At 38.9% G+C, this 14,499-nt stretch overlaps 1 protein-coding gene and 1 pseudogene across 2 annotated transcripts in view; both read right to left on the bottom strand.

Annotated features, from left to right (window-relative positions):
* Positions 1-1,655: 1,655 nt before the first annotated feature.
* Positions 1,656-11,820, bottom strand: LOC133138338 (cytosolic sulfotransferase 1-like; annotated as a pseudogene).
* LOC133138336 (cytosolic sulfotransferase 3-like) overlaps positions 11,714-14,499 on the bottom strand; it is a 20,994-nt gene continuing 18,208 nt past the window's right edge. For both annotated transcript variants that reach the window (XM_061256979.1, XM_061256980.1), the window contains exons 7-8: positions 12,341-12,515; positions 11,714-12,243 (exon numbers count right to left, since the gene is read on the bottom strand). In XM_061256979.1, coding sequence (XP_061112963.1) covers positions 12,134-12,243; positions 12,341-12,515 — 285 coding nt within the window. In that variant the 3' untranslated portion in view covers positions 11,714-12,133. The remainder of the gene's footprint in view (positions 12,244-12,340; positions 12,516-14,499) is intronic.

The following is a 14,499-nucleotide window of genomic DNA, read 5'->3' as shown; positions in this document are numbered from 1 at the left end:
AACAAACCTGAAGAGTCTTATTCCATAATTCAGATCTTCATGTTTCCCATCTTCACTTGTTTTTTTTTGTGCATATCTGATTTCAAATTAATTTGTGGAATCTGAAATTTCTTGAATTCCCCCTTTGAGTGGATTTGAAAATCAGTTCAAGTGGAAATACTCATGAATATGTCAATAAAGCAAGTTTTCTAAAGGTAGGGGAGAGCGGGATAAGTTGTCACACTGTTAATTTCTCCAAAACAAGAAGCACTACCTCAAAAATTGAATAGCCTTTTTGTGTGACTTTGTGTTCTGAGGTCAGCTTCCTGTGTACATGTGGGCAAAATCACACTAATCTGATGTGAGAATAGTTTTTTTATTTTTCCACCTTCAAAAGTAAAATATGACACAATTTATGTGCTAAAAAGTTTTTTTAGGAACGAATGCTCAAAATAATATTTTAGTCTAACTATCAAATTGATGCTTGTACTGAAGGCCAGGCATTTTATTTGTGCCAGGACTGATTCTAAAATAGATTAGAGTTAGATTTGTCACGTTTCATGCTTGTCACGTCATATTTCATGTTTAGTTATTGTCTTGGTTACTTTATTATGAACAGTGTCACGTATTATGTAAGTCTAGTCTCGCCACGTTTTTATGTTTTATTTCTCGTTACGTTTCATTTTCATGTCATGTTACATTTCATGTTTAGTTGTTACGATTTAATTGTTAGTCTTATCATGTCACGTTATATAGTTTATTCATGTCACAGTTCACAAACTTGTTATGTCACGATTTACGCTGTTTCATGTTATGTTGTTCCATTCATTGTTTAGCATACACTTTGTCGTGTCATTCCACAAACCTTGCGTTCATGCTTTCTCTCTCTCCCTTGCTGTCACTCACGCTTCCCTAATTGTTTCATTTTCCTGTGTTTACTGACTAATCTACTAATGCTAGATCAGGATTGAGTAATACTAACCTTCTAACCATGTGTTCATATTTACCTTATGTTTCTTCTGCATGTCATTTACTAATTTACGAACGCTAGGGCAGGATAGGTTCATTACTAACTATTCCAAATGATCTTGTTAACTTGTCAATCCTCCATACCTGATTTCCATTCGCATGCTGCTCTCAAGCTAATTGTCTGCACCTGTCTGCACCTGCATATAAGCTCAGTGTTCATGTCATGTCTTTGCGAGATTGGTGCCTCCTGTTTTATCAGTGCATGTGTGAGTGGGTTGCCAAGTCATTGTCAGTTATTGACTTCTGTTTTGTTGACCACTGCCTGCCTTTACCACAAACATAATGGGAGGTAAGAGGGATGTTCGTCATGGGCATTGCTGACAGTCGCAGAGGTTTTCTATAACGGGGGTCCCAGCAATTGCGCTTGATGGGCAAAGCACCAGATTCAGGACCCCTGGTCCTTTTGATTATATTTGGTTTTGAATTTTAAATGAAAAAATAAATCCAAATGACTTGGTTGTGTTCTTAAATGTGACAACTTGGAGGTTCTCATGTAGTGTGAGAACTTCCCCACTGATGGGGGTGCACAAGTGCATAGCCTCTAATTAACTGTCTATAACTTAAGATATAAAGATGTAAAGAATACAAAATATGTGACTAAGACTTCATTGTTTCATTTGGTATGAAATTTATTCCAATGTGATGTATTGTGCATGAGAAATGAAAGAAAGAGCAAAAAGTGTAACAACATACCCCAAGCTCTCCTATTATGCTGAAATAGAAAGAAAGAAGAATATAGAACACAATTTTCATTATATAGAAAAACAAAGAACGAAAGAAAATGAAATATTGTGCAACATAGATATCTTCTTGATTTGAACATTGCTGAAATGAGTATTTGACTGCTGTTAGGACAGACCTGATGTCCACCTTCTCAGTCAGACCATAGACACACTATTCATCACTTCACCTTAAGTTTTAGGAAAACCTTTCTGTACAACTTTCTCAACTGCCAGTGAATTGCATTTGCAGCTGACCCTTGTCCTGGGTGATGGACACCTGCCTAAATCTCGGTCCGGAACCGCAGTGTGGTATTCATCTTCTTCTGGTACTCTTTGTCAAAATGTCTGTTCTGATACACAGTGAAGTGATTCTTCCAATCACCAACTTTCCCTGAAGGAAGAGGGGAGAAGAAAGAGCATTAAAGATACAGTATGGGTAAAAGATGTGAATAAGGAGGCAAGAAGACCTCAAACTGTCTCCACCAACCTTGTCGCATGAATGGAGAGATTTAAGTCAAATACATCAACAGTGGAGTTGTTAGCCATGTGGTTGTTCTTCATGGTATCAAATTCCACCCCTTCTTTCACCTGACGTCTCTCCTCCTCAGTTGGGCACACACCCAGGAATGAGCACACACGGTCCAACTCTCGATCTATGTCCTTCAGGGACAAACAAAAAATTGAAAGTCAAAATATGAAAGTGACCACAAGTTCAACTCTGCGGTGTGTCGGCTTCATTCATTCATTCATGTGACAAAAATAGAAAAATAGGAGCCCACAGTCAAAAGAATCACTAAATCATAAGCATCTCGGCAACATATATCCTTCAGCCTTTCATTTCTGAACATTACAAATCCTCAATGTCTCAATGCTTGCTACTGAGCATCTTGATTCCATTTAACCATTAATAAAGTTGGACAATACTGTTCATATGAATAACTGTACTATTTTTTTGTTTACAGATTTTTTGCAAATATTTTTCAAGTATGCCAATAATTCTGGACCTGAATATATTTCTCTTTATTTTGGGGTCGATGTTAATGTTGATCATAGTGCTGCAAGGTGCAGAGCTCGATTATTGTTCCACAGCAGGAACTGCTATGTCAGGGACTGCTATGTCAGGGATTGCTATGTGAGGGACTGCTGGCCAGCAAAACTTTCACTACTGCAATTATTACCTCTGCTAGATCTTCATAGTGTACATAGAGGAGTTTGGGGTAAGCTTGTTTTTTCTCCCACCACCCTTTCACATGGTCATACCAGGAGCCCCATGGCACTGGAAAACCAAGGAGGGGAATTATTGTATTGAATATGGATATGAATATTGTATTATTCAGTGTCACATTGTTAAACTGAGTCCAATCACATGCACACTTTCATAAACCAACAGTCAGTCCTCCCCTGTGCTGCTCATTGCCTGCACTGAATCTGCATGCTTTGCTTGCTACTGAACAAATAGGGCTCATCCTCCATCACCCCAGCTACCACCTGTTTGGTACTGGGGGGTTTCTGATTCCTCCAGTTTTATAGTGGAGATGTATTATGCTCCCTGTTAGATGTGCACTGTAGTACCTGAAGCAGATCCATTCATTGCCAAATCTAAACATTTTTACTTACATATTCATTAAAATATTTAATCCAAAAAGAGTTGTCTAATATAAATTGTACATATTAAATACATATCTATAAATATAAAGAAATACATGTTTAATATAAATGTTTTCCTGACTGTACTTTCTTATGATCTGTGAATTTAAAATTCATATAACCAGAAAAATAACTCCCACACTCACATTTTCCCTCCTGGAATTTCTGCAGGTAACTTGGCCAGTCTCCAGGCTCTGGGTGTACACAGTTCATACGGTCGAAATGAAAGTAGGACACAACATTGTCCTTGGCGTTGCGGGCTACATAGATAATCTGTATAGAGTGGGAGTTCAACATTTATATGACAAAGATGTCATTCATAATTCATTAACAAATACTGAAAGAGTTATGCACATACACATTTATGTCAGGACAACTTGCAGAAGGAGACTTACAGATTAGAAAGACAGTCAACAGAGATCAAGTCCAAACACCAAGCATCAAACATTTATTTGGAAAGATTTGGTGCATGCAGACATACATTTTCTTTGCTGGGAAATAGAGAGTTAGATGACAAGATGACATTTTGTAAAAGTGCCTGATAAAAAAATATAGACATTCAGTCTATCGTGGTCCACCCTTACCCTACACTTTTGTTCCCAGAAGGATTTAGGCACAAACTGAACTGGAAGGTGGGTTTTAATAAGGCGAGGGGATGTGGTCATCTTATCTGCCGATTCTACACCTGTATGTGGTGAAGCAGAGTACAGTTCTTAATCAAGAATTATATTTATATTCTCTCCTGCCTATATAGATCAGACAAACTAAAATATCCTTGTTACTTAATACTCCAGTATAAATGTATATTGTGTTGTTCTAAACTGCTGCCCATGTGAAGTTATAGAGAGGTCAAAGGCAGTGTTCTGAAATAAAAGTTAAGGCAGAGCAATCTTTCATAAAGTGGTGTTCACAATTAACTAATTAAATAGACTGCAGCTTTTGTATAATATGTTTGTTTAGCTGTCTAATTCAGATTTTCAGTGTCTCTGTGACCTTTGGGACGATTGGGGATGCAGGATTCCAAGAATGAGACTCTCTCATAGATGGGCAGGGAGACCCCGCGCTTCGGGGAGGACTTCCAAAAATACAGAAGATCCAACATGTGGGATACCCATGTTGTACCTGAGAGAGGGTTACAAATAGATAAATATCATAAATATATAAACAGTTCTGAAATGCACAGAAACCAAAGGCACAGTAATTAACCTTTGCAGATCATTGAATGGGGTATAGGCATCACTGGCATTGGGCTTTCTGGGCTATAGCCAGGAATGGTTTTTGCCTTACCCTGAAGATTTTAGATAGAATTATATACACTCAGTGAGCACTACTCCACTATAGGAGTTCAGATTGGGCCACCTCCACTTCAAAATCTCTCCATTCATGTGGAAAGGTTAATGGAGACAGCTGTATGGAAAGTGTAGTTTGATGTGTTTTTGCCTCCATATTCACATAAACCCCATATATTTACGTGCACTGAGCACTTTGCAAGATATTTATTGGACTTATTTCTTAGACTTATTAGTCTTCTGCTGCTGTAGCCTACCCACTTAGAGGTTTGATGCAATGTGTGTTCAGAGATGCTCTTCTGCATACCACTGTTGGAATGTGTCGTTATTTGCATTACTATTACCTTTCCGGCAGCTTTGACCAGTTTTGCCCGTCTCCTCAGACCTCTCTTCAGTTTTCCCAAAGAACTTAGCTGATAGCTGAACCCCTTGACCGTGTTGCTGCCACATGATTGACCGATTAAATATTTGCATTAACAAGCTGGCGGATAGGTCTACCTAATAAAGTGCTCACTGTGTGTAATGTAATTCTAATTCATTGTAACTTTGTGAAGAAACATTATATGCTAATATTATTATTATTATTATTATTATTATTATTATTATTATTATTATTATTATTATTATTATTGGGTGTGATTATGGAAGTACATAAAAAATTTTCACAATCACAATTTAAAAATTCTCTCATCCATTCAAGATATTCCAACCTGCTAATACACCTGTAACCTGACCTATTTCTCTTAAGAAAAAAGCAAAAAAGCATATGTAAAAAGCACAAGTAGTGTACAATGCATTATTCTTGCTAATATGCTTTTGTAAGTTTCAACTTATGTATATTTAGGTGAGTTTGAGTGCTTTTTATGTGAACAGGCTGTCCATCATTTGATGATTTTCATTCATTCATTTTGGTAAAATATATGCTCTACAATAACTGGGTGTAGTTTTTCTAGGTTTGTGCAGCCTTTCCTCACTTTGAGCACCTGCCCCTCATTAGGTCTCTATGTGGCCCTGGCCCTAAGTGTAGTCAATCCTGAGGCCCTGGCAGACATGTTTAATTCTATTACAGACAGATAGGAAAATAAAATGACAGAGCTGAACAGATGGACAGACCTGCTTTGGGATATGTTGCAATGAGAATATCATCAGGTTTTACCTGGAAGTTCTGCACATTGTCCCAGTTGTCAGTGAAGTGATGAACCATTGACACACCATGGAAATCGAACAACTCCGGACGTGGAACTGGAACAGTCTGAGAGAAACCAAAATCGAAAACAGAAACAATTCAATATTAAAAACAAAGCAGCCAATTGTACTGCACACATACACACACCACCTCACGGCCCTGAGATTTGGACTGAAGGACATTAATCTCCCTCAGTGTGATGATGTTAACTATCAAAACTTTGTTTTATTCAAAAGTTAGGTCGTAGTCTAGCTGACCAGCTGGAAGGTGCACAAATCCTCCCGGTCCGCAATCTCAACTACCCCCTGGATGCCTTTGAGCCTGGCTGGGAAGTCCAAAAAGGAAAAGGGCAAACGCCATGCCAGAGCCCCAAAATAATATGCACAAGCAAATTCAAGCAACACTTGATTTTTTAGCCCAAGTATATTTTGTAAGTATGCATCTCTTTCACTTCATTTAGTGGCAAAGATTTTTCATATAGTAATTACATTACATTAATGGCATTTGGCAGAAGCTCTTATCCAGAGGGACGTATAACAAAGCAATAGAACACCTACTTCTTTTTGGTCCTGGTTGGCCATGCTGATAGTCAGGGCTGAGCTGAAGAGACTGATCTGCTCCTGTTTAAACTACACTGTACCTGGGAAGAGGTGATATAATTCTTACGTAGACCAGCAGGGTTAGTGTAAATACAATCCACGCCAAACTCATATTGTGAGTAATGACAGTATGACAAACTAGAGGAATATACCCTGCCCACTATGTCAAAGTCCAACTTATGGGAGTTAAAAAATAAAAACCAGATGAAAGATCACTTATCAGCAGTTCTGAGTGCCTGAGTTCACATTGGGCCACCTCATGACAAACATAATATAAAACCACACAAATAGGTCTGAATCCCATGTATCCATTGCATTACATAGCAGTACATCACAATCTAAGCAGATACTCATATCCAGAGCAACTTACAAAGGTAGCAAACAACAGGGTTAGTCTCAGGAACGATACTACCAAGCAGGCAGAGAAGGCCCATTAAACTGGGGTGAGATGACCCCCAAGGAAAGAAGCCCCCTCACTGTAATTCACCTCTTGACCACTAGAATGAGCCTATTTGATTTATTGGATGGTAGTGGCCTTCCCAATCTTTTAATAGCTTTGAACTCATGTTCGTGGTGGGAATAAATCAAAAGAATGCTACGTTCATGTAATTTTTTCACAGCACAAAATAAGCCTCTGTGTTTTTATGAAGACAAACACAAACTTTTTTCACTGTGATTATGAGAATAATGGAACATCTCACAAAGCAAATATGTATGTAGATTTAAAGCACATACACAAAACAGGTCAAAATATCTATGAGGCTAATTTATCACCCTTTAAACCTGACATCCAGATACATTCTGGCTGTATGAACAGTGATCAATAGCCACAGGCAGCTCACTATTGGTTACTATTGAGTCCCATGCCATAAATTTCTTTACATTCTGATTGTTCTATTTCTATCCATGGGTTGTCCTGTTGGTTGGGATGAATCCAGTTTGTGATATAGTTTAGCTGGTTTGCCAAATAGTATTGATAAAAGTTTGGGGCTTCCAGTCCTCCTTGAGTTTTGAGTTTCTGTAATGTAGAAAGTTTGATCCGGGGCGTTTTATTTTTCCAATAGAATTTAGTTGTGATGGTGTTTAATGAACTAAACCATTTTGTGGTGGGCTGGGTTGGAATCATTCTGAAGAGGTAGTTAATTTTAGGTAGTATGGTCATTTTTACAGTTGCTATTGTGAAAATTAGAGATAGTGGTAAGTCTGTCCAACGGTTTAAATCATCTTCAATTGTATTTATTAACAGAATGAACTTAAGGAGGAACAACTCTGACAGCTTGGTAGAAATATTTATACCCAGATATTTGATATTGCTAGTGGAGGTGAGGGGTGAGATGTAGCATTCCAGTCAACACTATTTATGGGTAAAATGGTTGATTTTGTCCAATTTATAGCGTAGTCAGATATTTGAGAGAATGAATTAATGAGACTGATGACCTCATGCAGGGAGTTTGATGGGTCTTGTAGGTAGAGCAATATGTCGTCTGCGTAAAGGCTGATTTAGTGGTGTGTACAGGGGGCATGGATTCTTTTTATTTTATCGTTTTGACGTATTGCAGCAGCTAGTGGTTCAATAAACAAGGCGAATAAAGCTGGTGAGAGTGGGCATCCTTGCCTGGTCCCTCTGTGCAGTGTGAAACTCTGTGATGTTAGTCCGTTAGTAGAAACTGTGGCCATTGGTGAATTATATGATATTTTTATCCAGTGAATAAACGATTCTCCAAAGCCAAATTTGTTGAGCGTTTTAAACAGGAACGTCCAATTTACTCTGTCAAATGCCTTTTCTGCATCTAGTGAAGCGATTATTGTTTTAGTTTAGTTTTGATTTGATGTATGAATTAAATTGAAAAGTCTACGCATATTGTTTGAAGAGTGTCTTCCTTTGATAAATCCGGTTTGATCTGGATGGATTAGTGATGGGGGTAACCATTTCAATTCGGGTGGCTAGTGCTTTACTGATAAATTTGAGATCGGTGTTGATGAGCGATCGGGGGCGGTAGCTGGAACATAGGGTTGGGTCTTTATCAGGCTTCATTAATACTGAGAGGAGGGCTGTGTTCATGTGTGGTGGTATTTTTGAGTTTAGTTTGATGTCAACTGTCATTCTGAAGAAGAGTGGTGAGATTGTGTTCCAGAAGTGCTTACAGAACTCAGCGGGGAAACCATCGGGTCCCGGTGCTTTATTGTTAGGCATCTGGTTAATTGCTTTATAGAATTCTTTCAGTTTTAGGGGTGCATCTAGCTCAATTGCTAGTTTTTCATTAAGACGAGGTAGGTCTACATGGTTAAGAAAGGAGTGGATATCTACTAAATTTGGTTCATGATCCGAGGTATATAACTTGTTGTAAAATTCCCGGAATGTATTGTTAATCTCACTGGGTGTGGTCACGGGTTCCCCTGCTGAGTTCTTTATGACTGAGATGAGAGATTTGTCTTTGTTCCGCTTGAGTTGGTTTGCCAGGTATTTACTTGATTTGTTATTGTGTTCAAAATTGTCATGTCTAAGTCTTTATATTAGGAACTGGGTCTTTTTGTTTATGATATTGTTTAGTTGAGAAGTGGTTACCGCTAATTTGTTCTGTATTTCTTCTGTGGGATTACAAGCATACATGCCATTCAATTCTTTGAGTTTGTGTTCTAAATTTTTTTTTCTTATATTTCTTATATGCATTCATGCTTTCTCTCTCTCCTTTGCTGTCACTCACTCTTCCCTAATCGTTTCATTTTCCCATGTCTATTTACTAATCTACTCACGCTAGATCAGGATTGGGTAATATTAACATTCTAACCATGTGTTCATGTTTACCTTATGTTTCTTCTGCATGTCATTTACTAATTTACGAACGCTAGGGCAGGATAGGTTTATTACTAACTATTCCAAATGATCTTGTTAACTTGTCAATCCTCCATACCTGATTTCCATTCGCATGCTGCCCTCAAGCTAATTGTCTGCACCTGTCTACACCTGCATATAAGCTCAATGTTCATGTCATGTCTTTGCGAGATTGTTGCCTCCTGTTTTATCAGTGCATGTGTCGTGAGCCACGGACCCCTTGCCGAGCTCAGACCTCACGTTCCCACGAGCAGTACCTCACCATGAGGTGTCTCGGGGACGAACTCTCTTTTTCTTTAAGTACTCCGAACGTCCTGGAGCCCTGGTAAGTTCTACTGAACTTCCAGCCCAGTCTTGAAGTGAAGGGTGTGATGCAAATCTGGTATACGATGTCTTGTATTCACTGTATTCCTCTAAAAGAACCTTTATCACATATGATTATTGTAAGATATACTTTATTATAATCAATCAAAAGAATAGTTATACAGTTTACAGGATATACTCATCTTTCAGTTTGCTGATCACATGCAAGTTACATATACCCCTTTAGCTCTTTCTAATTTACCTTTCCACCATGATGTTAAAATTCAAGGTACACCCCTCAAATACCCATCCTCTTTGGCCTTAGCCTTATCCTATAGCTCCCCCTTCTGGACGTTTAAAAGAAACTATTCCTAGAATATTATGTTTATCTAAACTCTAAAAACTTCTCTACATTTTTCTACCTTATATAGTACCTTACTGAGAAATAAAATACATAAAAATAAAAGGAAACATAATGTATTACTTCTATGTATTACTTTTCCTACTTCTACAAGTAATATAGATTATAATTACCACTCAAGCTTGATTATAGTTGTTCTGCGCTGCTCTTTCGACATCAATCCTGTTGCCACAACTCTTGGGCTAAGTCCGCACTGCGTACATCACTCTGTTCTCCATATCCAGATCCTGGAATGGCGTGCAGAGGGAGCGCGCCACTCCAGCTTGACTACAGCTGTCCTGCGTTGCTCTCTCTTCAGCCCATAGATATCTTCTGAAGCAAAATTCTAAAATGCTTTTTTTCTTTCTTCTCGTTCTTTTTTCCTGCTTTTTTAACGTCTAAAAGCTCACTCCTTATATATCCTTAGCTCGTATAAAAGTGTACCTTTTTTTGATAAGAAATGTCCCCAATATACCGAGTGGAAAGACATTTATCTCTTATGCAACTTTTTTCTCATACCTCAAAGGAAATTTCCCCAATACTTTATCTCATGTGCCCCTCCGGTTCGGAATTTCCACCATCTCAGTATACGAGTGGAAAAACACTAGCTCTTATGTAATTTTTTAATGAACCTATTCATCACTGGTATTTGTCTCCCTGTCATAATCTCTCCTTGGAATCTCTCCAAACTTTGACTTCATACAAGCCAGAAGTTAGTGCCCTCCACCATCTCAACACACTCTTCAGGTGCCCCTCTCCGCGGTGCCTTAAGGGATCTACAAAGGACATCCAGCCAATAGCTGAGTGTAAATCATCCCCCAACTCCTCTACAGTCAGTCCTTTGAATCTATCCAATAAATTATCAGATTATAATCAGGAAGGCCCTTAAAGCCTCTTAATATTCTTTCGGTATTGACATCCCTTCCGTTTTCCTTATCTTTTTGCTTTAGCCAGGCATTGTGCTCCTCCCCTGTAGGGTTGGAGTATTCCCCAACTGCTCGCTCAGCATGTTGAATCTCCTCCAAGGTTATGCTGGAACTCATTCTATGCATGGCCTCAGTCAGAACTTTAACCTTGCTCCTTAATACTCTAAATCTAAGTCCCCAGACTTCAGACTCCTCCGCTGACAAGTAGGGCTGCTCATTATCTCTGAACCACATATTTTTCCTCTTACAGGCGTTCTTGCTACCACCTCAATGGCGTGTGCGAGGGGTTAAGAATGCATTCCTTCCTAACCCATCCCTGTCAATCTCTCATCAGGGGGGCCTAGGGCCGGGTCCTCGACACATGTTTGAGTGGGTTGCCAAGCCATTGTCTACTGGTTATGATCCAGGCCTGTTTACAGACCAAAGTTATTGACTTCTGTTTTGTTGACCACTGCCTGCCTTTACCACAAACATAATGGGAGGTAAGAGGGATGTTCTGCAGTTGTTCGTCATGGGCATTGCTGACAGTCGCAGAGGTTTTCTATAATGGGGGTCCCAGCAATTGCGTTTGATGGGCAAAGCACCAGATTCAGGACCCCTGGTCCTTTGATTATATTTGGTTTTGAAAAAATAAATCCAAATGACTTGGTTGTGTTCTTAAATGTGACAACTTGGAGGTTCTCATGTAGTGTGAGACCTTCCCCACTGATGGGGGTGCACAAGTGCATAGCCTCTAATTAACTGTCTATAACTTAAGGTATAAAGATGTAAAGAATACAAAATATGTGACTAAGACTTCATTGTTTCATTTGGTATGACATTTATTCCAATGTGATGTATTGTGCATGAGAAATGAAAGAAAGAGCAAAAAGTGTAATAACATACCCCAAGCTCTCCCATTATGCTGAAATATAGAAAGAAAGAAGAATATAGAACACAATTTTCGTTATATAGAAAAATATAGAATGAAAGAAAATGAAATATTGTGCAACATAGATATCTTCTTGATTTGAACATTGCTGAAAAGTTAAATGAGTGAAAAATTAGTATTTGACTGCTGTTGTTAGTCCGGACCTGATGTCCACCTTCTCAGTCAGACCATAGACACCCTATTCATCACTTCACCTTAAGTTTTAGGAAAACCTTTCTGTGCAACTTTTTCTCAACTGCCAGTGAATTGCATTTGCAGCTGACCCTTGTCCTGGGTGATGGATACCTGCCTAAATCTCGGTCCGGAACCGCAGTGTGGTATTCATCTTCTTCTGGTACTCTTTGTCAAACTGTTCGTTCTGATACACAGTGAAGTGATTCTTCCAATCGCCAACTTTCCCTGAAGGAAGAGGGAAGACGAAAGAGCATTAAAGATACAGTATGGGTAAAAGATGTGCATAAGGAGGCAAGAAGACATCACTCTCCGTACAACCAACCTTTTCGCATGAATGGAGAGATTTTGAAGTCCATGACATCAATAGTGGAGTAGTTAGCCATGCGGTTATTCTTCATGGTATCAAATTTCACCCCTTCTTTCACCTGCTGTCTCTCCTCTTCAGTCGGGCACACACCCAGGAATGAGCACACACGGTCCAACTCCCGATCCATGTCCTTCAGGGACAAACAAAGAAATGAAAGTCAAAATATGAGAGTGACCAATCCGTGCTCAAGGAACAAGCTACACAAATTTCACTCTGCTGTGTGTCGGCTTTTCAAAATTATTACAAGATGAGAAAAATGGGAGCCCACAGTCAAAATAAAACAAGTATTAAATCATAAGCATCATATATCTTTTTCAGCCATTCATTTTTTTATATTAAAGACAAACATATTTTGGACTCATCCATCCTCAATGTCTTAATGCTCCCTACTGAGCATCTCAGAAAAACTTATGAAATGTCACCGAAAATTTTATGGTCACGATCAAAGGCCTGATTTTGGATTTAAGGAGACCAAACCAGGCAATCAGGGAAGATCATAACCAACCACACCGTGCATGTTCTGTATCTGCGTGTAGCTGAAGCAGGTTGGGTACGATTATTTACTCTGTATTTCTATTTTTAATTTCTGTATTCTGTAATTGATTGATGAATTCTAAGCTAATCATCTACCTCCCTGTTAATCAATTCTTCTGATTTTAACTTGCATGATCTCCATGACTCTAATCAATTTTATACCTTTTTCAGCCTTAATTACGACTGAATACTCATGGGGACAAATTTGACCCAAAACCAACTAATCAGTGGCTTAATACTTCAGTGGAGTCCCCAAGTTGGGAATGGCAGCTAAATTCTGCCAGTAAAATGGGATTGGTGATGCATGGTTCTGGTGATTTGATGTGAAGCGAACCCATGGACGTTCTATGTCGGTTCTTGTCAAATTAGCCTTAAGGATCCCTCTAAATGCACGCTGACCTGGGCTCACAACTATCTATGCAAAATGTAATGCATGTATTGTGTTTGCTAGACCCCCAACCTCTGTGTTCTCCAACAAACTGAGATTCAGCAATAGTGCTAATCCCACGAGCATATATTGAGTAATGGTGGCACGCAAGGAAGAGTCGAGTGTAACCACTCTGAGCTTCGAGCATGATTAAAATCAAATTCTAAATTCTAGTTTTATTTGGAGTCAGATAACTATGAGTAAAATAATAGTAACTGCTAAGCTTACTTTTTTTGATCATAGATATAGTTGATGTGTTGTTCAGCTCCTTGGTGAATGTTCTAATGCTCCCGTTAGAATATTGACATTTGGACGACAGATCAGATATATCTGTGATGACAACATGGCCCCGTTTACGCATGGAGAATAATACGAATCCTACTGATCAGTTTCAGGCCTGTCTTAAGCGGGATATGGAGCAGGGCAATTCATATCTGACTCATGGGAATGGACCTAGTATATTCTTAAATGTAATTGTGCTCTGTTCATGAACGGAGGATAAATAACTAACATCTCTTGTTTGCATCAGCAACACCAGGAGGAAAAACACGTTGCCCCTTCCCCTCCAGCTATTTCCTCATTGGTCTAGCTGTGCAGTTTCCACAGTGAAAACAACATCCACATCCTGCTCAGTCTCCAGAATTAAATCCCCTCAAAAAACAGTCATCTAAACTTCAGAGGGCAATCCATAAGTGCACCCCAAGGATATGAATGATCTTGAAAAGTTTTGCATGGAGGAATGGTCAAAAACATTCCCTCCAAATGTGTTCTCTAACCTTATCACAAATGATAGGAAAACACTTATGATTGTCATCTTTGCCAAGGGTGGTTGCACAAAGTATTAAACCAGGAGTGCCATTAATTGTGAAACCTGCTTTTTTGGGGAAATATTTTTTTACTTGAAAGACTTAGCTTGATTCCATTGAATCATGAATAAAGTTGGACAATAATGTTTATGTGAATAACTACTATTTTTCATTTTCATTTTTTTTCTATATATTTATCAGGGTGAATATCCATCCATCCATCCATCCATTATCTTAACCCGCTTATCCTGAACAGGGTCACAGGGGGGCTGGAGCCTATCCCAGCATACATTGGGCGAAAGGCAGGAATACACCCTGGACAGGTCGCCAGTCCATCGCAGGGCACA

The sequence above is a fragment of the Conger conger genome, chromosome 10 (genome assembly GCF_963514075.1).
Source record: "Conger conger chromosome 10, fConCon1.1, whole genome shotgun sequence".
NCBI lineage: Eukaryota > Metazoa > Chordata > Actinopteri > Anguilliformes > Congridae > Conger > Conger conger.
The sequence above is the reverse complement of the archived record's forward strand: the minus strand, read 5'-3'. Positions and strand labels throughout refer to the sequence as shown.